The 6,424-nt window shown below is 51.5% G+C and overlaps 2 protein-coding genes across 2 annotated transcripts; one reads left to right on the top strand and one right to left on the bottom strand.

Annotated features, from left to right (window-relative positions):
- Positions 1-1,122: 1,122 nt before the first annotated feature.
- On the bottom strand, positions 1,123-3,425 carry PNRC1 (proline rich nuclear receptor coactivator 1). The gene is made up of 2 exons (XM_064707517.1): positions 2,829-3,425; positions 1,123-2,259 (listed from the first exon to the last, which is right to left on the bottom strand). The coding sequence occupies exons 1-2, from the start codon at positions 3,207-3,209 to the stop codon at positions 1,819-1,821; spliced, it is 822 nt and encodes a 273-aa protein (XP_064563587.1). The 5' UTR covers positions 3,210-3,425; the 3' UTR covers positions 1,123-1,818.
- Positions 3,208-4,533, top strand: BORCS6 (BLOC-1 related complex subunit 6). The gene is given in 6 exon segments (XM_064707005.1): positions 3,208-3,273; positions 3,320-3,391; positions 3,393-3,567; positions 3,570-3,596; positions 3,599-3,677; positions 3,679-4,533. Coding segments are annotated over 6 exon segments (1,125 nt in total). The 3' UTR covers positions 4,385-4,533.
- Positions 4,534-6,424: the final 1,891 nt, after the last annotated feature.

The following is a 6,424-nucleotide window of genomic DNA, read 5'->3' as shown; positions in this document are numbered from 1 at the left end:
TTTGCCCTAATACTGTTTATTTAAAAAAATAATCCCACAAACAGAAAACCAGGAGGGGTTTTGTTCATTTTTAGAACACAAGATGGGGGACACCAAATTAGAGTATTTAGATTAGGCAGGAAACTGGGTTGTTGAAGCCACACACTGACCTCGAGTACACCAATACCAGTCTCTTTTGCAGGACCGTGAACCTCTAATTCTTCGGAGTAAACCAAAAATTTTGTATCAACCCTTAATTTAGAGCATCGATAGCTAAACAGCCTAATTTTACAATTACATAACCAATATCTACAGGCAAGCCAAAAACCCCTTAATTTTTGAGCTTTTGACCAGGCTCTGTCAGGGCTGTACTAATGCATCCTGCCAACTGCCCCGTGTGGAATGCAGCGATGCTCTGGGCCAAAGCTGCAGCACGAACACACCTAATGCAGCTCAGTCTGTCTCTGAAGATGCTGCTCACACCAGGGAGCCACCTCAGCCTTTTCTTCCTACGTACCTCTTCTCTCCTAGGACACCAGAGAACAGACAGTGTATCTCTTCTGGTGGATCCAAAAACTTAAAAACGCTTTTCTAGCTTATGTAAATTTCACAAACTTCCTAGTATTAATCTTATTTAAACACTAGATTAGGAAAATAACTGCAAATCTGTTACCTCCTCAACATGCTTGTCAGACTAATCTACAGTCCAATTCCTTAAGAATTTTAAGTCAGGGGGATGTATTTTCCAGCATAGCTACGAGCAGGAAACAGATCTGGTGAAAACACAAAATTCCACTTGCTCCATTCATTTTCTATCACTGCTTACTTTCAGTGTTGACTCGTTTAACAGCCACATACTATGAAAACGTTTAAGGAGCATTACTGCATGAATTTCAATGTCTAAGTGCCCAACTTGCTTGAACTCTCAGTTTTCAACAAACAAAACAATCCTAGAACGATCTGTCACAAAGGTGGCTTTTTTGTAAACGTAAGGAATTCCCGGTGCATTATTGTCCTCCTAATTTTCCCTGAGATAATTAAAAGATGAAGTATTTCTACCAATGCACTAAAAGCCTATCAAGTGATTTAAATTCACATACTTGAATTAACAGACACACACTCAAAGAAAAACAGAGACATGTATAAGGGGAGGCCAAATTGTTTTATTTAATTTTTTTAGTGACCAATTGAATTTTTGGCAGAAAGCTCTGCTCTTTTTTTTTTTTTCCTTGGATTTTGTTTTTAAACTTTTTTAAAGAAATCAGCAGTGCTCAAATTGGTGGGTTGGAATTTTAGTCAAACTCCAGTTAATTTTAAAAACGAACAGATGAACAGGAATTCCAGATAGTTTCCAGAGCAGAGGGCAAAACTTCACATTTGTATGAAAATTCCATGTTAATACTTGATTGGGAGACAGAATGTAAAACTATTGTCAGTAGTGCATGAATAGAACATTCACATTTGATCTGGAACCTTATTCAGAAAGCTGTACTCTCCTTCCAAAATTTTCATTACCTTGTGCAAAGCAAGTCAAGTCTTCATGTGTCAAGCACACACGTAAAATTGTCCATGTTTTATATACAAGACATCTACCAATCAGGCAGTGCAAAATACATCCTTTCATAACAAAACTAAAATGTACCTCTCAAAGTATGAACAAGAATATACACATAATACAAGATGTACACTATTTACACAACCATAAAAAATATAATACAAGGATTTTTTTTTTATGTGATTATAAGACTTGACAGTCTTTTGCAATTTTTGTTGCAACAAGGCATGTTTAAGTTTCCTGGATGGAGTTTTCTTTGCCAATTACTCAAGAGATCTTGGAAACTACGCTTGAACTTTTAGGAGAGTTTTCAAATGGACTGCCATCAACTCCCTGTTTTGGTCAGACAGTTCAGCTGTGCCACCCACCCAGTGGCTGGGAGGCTTTGGAAGGACACTGGGAGATGGTGGGTCACTGAACTTTGCCCCAGCGTAATTTTCTTTTTGGCTCACTTCGTTTAGGGCGATAGGTTTCTTGGACTTGGCATTTCTGAAGTTTTCTGTGTTTTTAAGTGGCTTTTTCTCCTGCTTCTGAACTATTTCTGGCGACACAGAATCCTGCCAAAAGTTCTCTATCTTTTTCGCCGAGGCGATCTTCGTCACTGGCGTGTTACACTTACTCTTCTGCCTGTTAATCTTTGGTTGTTCACACAGATGTAAGCTGTGAACGGGCTGGCCGTAGGGAACGGCCGCCTTCTCTGTCTTTCCCATCTTGTTTTTTAAGAACTGCGGAGACAAAGAACAATCGAGTCAACTACGACTCCTCTCCTCCGCGCTCCCTCACCGCCCCCGACACTTACTGAAGCCGGGAGGGGGGGCACCTCGGCAGGGGGAGGGGTACCGAGAAGCCTTCTCCCCGCTATTTCTCGCTTATCCCGCAGCTCATCCCGCCGCTCGGCCGGCGCCGGGGGCCTGAGGGCGCGGAGCCCCGCCGGCCGCCATGGGGCGCTGCGCGCCGCGCACGTCCCGCCTTCGGCGAGCGCGGGGCGGGGCTGGCGCGCGGCCAGCGGCAGCGCTAAATCCGGCTTGTTGCTGGGGCGCAGCGCCGCGCGCCCATTGGTGGGCGCCGGGCAGCCAATCACCGGCCGCGGTTCTCCCTCAGCCCCGCCCCGCCCCGTCCGAGCGTAACGGAAACTCTGCCGCCCCCCCGCCCGCTCCCCCCCTCACCGCTCTGAGGGGGCGCCCCGCTCGCTGTTCCTCCCCCCCACCCCGAGGGAAAGGGAAAGCCGTCGGCCGGCTCGCCGGGCACCGGGAGCGGGCTGAAGTGAGAAAAAGTAGCACAGCCTTATCTTTACCTCCTTCCTGAGGGGTTTGCCGGGCGCGGGTCTCGAGGGGGCAGGCGCAGGGGGCTCCTCCGGGGGGGCGTCCGTCACCAAGTCGGTTCCTAGCGGCGTCCGTCTCCCCAGCCCGGCGCGGTGCTGCTGGTACTGCTGGTAGCGGCTGGGTAGGAGCCCCGCGGGGCCGGGTCGGATCTTTCCCTTCCTCCGCCGCACCCTCTTCAGCGCGGGGCGGGCGCTGCCCCCCGGGCCCGCCAGGCAGCAGCTGGGCTGGTTCTCGCAGTTGCTGTCCCCGCGCCGGAGGCGCTGGAGCAGGGCGGAGGGCGGCAGCCGCCGCGGGTCTTCGGTGCCCGCCGAGATCCGAGCCAGGAAGGGCGGCGGCACCGTGGTGGTAACCATGGTAGGACGTGGGTACCCAGAGTTGTGCCGGGGAGAAGGGTCAAGCCCAAGCAGGGACGAGCGGGTCGGATTGCTGGGGAGGGTCTGCCCGGGCTTTGTGACGGGGTGAGGAAGTGGTGGCGCAACCGGAGCCGCCGCTAGGAGAACATGGCGGGGGAGTGAGGCGAGCCACCAGCAGCTCCCCGGTGTTGTTACCCGGGTGCGTCCCGCCCACTTCCGCCCCCGCGCCAACCGCCGTGCGCGGACGGCGCAAGCATCGCCCCTCTCTGCCCCGCCCCGCCAATCGCGGGGGAGCAGCGGCCTTTCTGCCCTGGCTCCAGCCAATCGAAAGCGACACAAACACTCGGGGCCACGCCTCCCTTAGGGGCCGCCCAATCCGGGACGACACGCCCTCCCGGTCTCCGAGTCACGGGCTCGCAGTGCGCGGCAGGCGGGCGGTGCTCCGCCGGCCAATCGGGATCCACACGAGCAGACGAGGCCACGCCTCCCTGGGCCCCTCAGCCAATCGCGGGAGACGTAAACAGGCGTCGGCGCGCCCCCGGTGGGTGGTGACAGCGGGTGGGCACGCGTCGCTCGCCATGGAGGAGCCGGGTCCGGCCGCGGCGCCGCCGGAGGGGCGGGGGCGGGACGAGCGGAGCCTGGAGGCGCTCAGCCTGGCTGGCGGCGGAGGGGCGGCGGTGGCGGGGCGGCAGCTGTCGGAGGGGCGGCGGGCGACGCTGGCGAGCGCCCTGGAACTGGAGGGGACGGTGCTGCGCGAAGGGCGCCTCACCCAGTTCGTAGCCAACAACCTGGAGCGGCGGATCCGGCTGAGCGGCGCCCCGCGGGGCGAGCCTCCGGCGGGGACCGGCGGGTCCTCCATCCCCGCCATCGACCCCGGGGCGCTGCAGGACGTGGTGGCCCTGGCTGGGCAGGTGGCGGCGCAGGTGGACGAGCTGCTGCGGAACGTGCACTGCGGGCTGCAGGCGCTGACGGCGCTCAGCGTCGGCTGCATCCAGACCTACCGCGACGGCGTGGAGAGCCTGGGCGAGGCGGCCGACCTCAGCATCCGCGCCATGTACGCGCTGGTGGCGCGCTGCGAGGAGCTGGACCGCGCCATGCAGCCCGTGCCCGCCCTGGCCAAGCGCATCCGTGACATGAAGGGCACGCTGGAGCGGCTGGAGGGGCTCTGCAAGTAGCTGCTCCCGCCGCCGCTCCTCCCGTGCCGGCAGCGGGGCCTGGGGCTGCTGCTCTCTCGCTCCGGCGGCCCCACCGCTCACGGCGTCCGCAGCTCCCACCTGCACATCCCCGCTCGCTCTCCCCGTGCGTGAATTGCCGGCAGCCGTGGCCAGATCGCCTGCGTTGATCTGGACGAAGGGAAATTTTTGCGGCGGACGAAGGAAAAAGTCCCGGTTGAAAACCGCGGGGTACATGGCAGATGGTGCTTTTTAGCTTCAGCTCCATTAAAGAATTTGGATTCCACATGCCTTACGCTTTCTATTTATTGAGGGCTAAGAGATACTAACTAGTATTAATTAGAAGCAGATTTTTTAAAAAATCAAATTAAAAATTCTTGTGAGTACTTGCTTGATGCTTACAGGCATCTTTGCTTATTTGTAGTTGATTTGGAGCCTGAAGAGTAATTCTCACCTATGTTTTTATAGCAAATAAACTCACTGAACACCACTCTTTCTTACAGGACGCAGTTTTAAGATAAGAGTAAGTTTAATACATATAGCAAAGACACTTGTTTTCTGAGAAGAATATAAAGTCCATGGAAGATAATTGAGATTCAGATAAGAACAAATCATAAGCCAAGTTCTAAATAAAAGCTTTCAGATGAAATGTGCTTTGCCTCTAATAATCTTTACAGTTTTCATGGTGTAAAAGTTTAAATGGCATCACTGTGAAATGATCCTATTATTTTGTAATTTGTTTTTTGTTTTTTATTTTGATTTTTTTTCTTTCCAGTTGGGAAAATATCTAATTACATGAGGAATAGAAGTATATGATGACATTACGTGGGTGTATGACTGACATAAAATGACTGCTTTGGAAGAATTTATTTGTATAACTTGAAGCTTTTGTATACGAATCCCAGTGTGCAGAAGTGATTTTGCTGTATCAGGGGGTGTTTCCTCTGAGACCTGAAAGTAGCTGAATTCTCTACTCACTAATGTTCCTATGCAAAAAGCCTCTTAGGTGATGCTCTTAGCAATCTCTTTAGGTCACAAATGTCCCTGTAACAAGATTTCAGCAGAAAAAGGATCAATAATCTTATGTAAGTGTAATAGTGCTTTTGGTGACCAGCAGCTCGTAAAAATGTTGGAATGAAGGTAGCCAAAAATACTGCTCTGGTCCTGTACCTGTGGTTGAAGAGCAGACAGGTTTACGGTGGGCAGAGCTGCTACCCCACCGTAATCTCCTCCAAAACGCCAGCTGAGGGATGAGCACTGTGATACCCTGTGCTTCTGCATGCAGACAATAGTGAATTAGAACAAAATAATTCATGTTCATGCCACCCTGCTTTGCATGATGCCAGTCTCTGGCCTGTTTTGAGCCCCTTGGCATGGCCATGTCTCCCTCAGCACAGAGGTGTGTTTCATGTGTGGCCTTGTAGCCCTAGCAATGGGACAAGACTGGAACTGGGCTGTGCCAAGGTAGGGCCCTCTCTGGTATTGTCTGCTGGGGAATAGCTGTGGCTCCAGAGGGGACCAGAGGCCTACCAGGAGTCAGGGGGAAGAAAAAGAGCTGAACTGCTGCTGCATCCCATGGGCCAAGAAGACACTAAAGATGGCTCAATACCACAGCAGCAGCTGCACTTTTGATAGTTCTGCTGTTCCTGGGAAAGTTTGAACTCATCTATTATGCAGATGCAGTAGTTTTGCTAAGTGTGTTTGGTACATGCCAAGAGTGAACACCAAAGGTTGATCTTGCACAATTTGTGAGTACTGTTGAAATGTACAGGAAAGACCTGCAAGCTTATTTGTGTAGCCACATATGTACAGCTACTCCTCACTCACACACGCTAAGGTGAAGCCTTTAAAGTGTTTCAGTACACTCTTGGGTTTTGATAGTCTTTCATTTGTAGTCATCTTCATTCAATGCTCATTCCCTACTAAAATTGTTGAGTCTGTAGAATAAAGTTATTACTTTTATGTTTTTAATTGTTAGTGGTTAGTTGTTGTTGAGGTGTTTCACTTATTGTGTTTCTTATTTGGAAAAATAATTTGAAAGCT

This window comes from Zonotrichia leucophrys, chromosome 3 (assembly GCF_028769735.1).
Source record: "Zonotrichia leucophrys gambelii isolate GWCS_2022_RI chromosome 3, RI_Zleu_2.0, whole genome shotgun sequence".
Classification (NCBI taxonomy): Eukaryota; Metazoa; Chordata; class Aves; order Passeriformes; family Passerellidae; genus Zonotrichia; species Zonotrichia leucophrys.
Note: the sequence above shows the minus strand (reverse complement) of the source record. Positions and strands in the feature narration are given on the sequence as shown.

Excerpts from the sequence above, each read along its gene's own strand:
- PNRC1 (XM_064707517.1), bottom strand. The coding sequence starts at position 3,209 with ATGGTTACCACCACGGTGCCGCCGCCCTTCCTGGCTCGGATCTCGGCG. Across the intron at positions 2,260-2,828 it reads GCAAACCCCTCAGGAAGGAG|TTCTTAAAAAACAAGATGGG; the intron begins GTAAAGATAAGG and ends TTGTCTCCGCAG.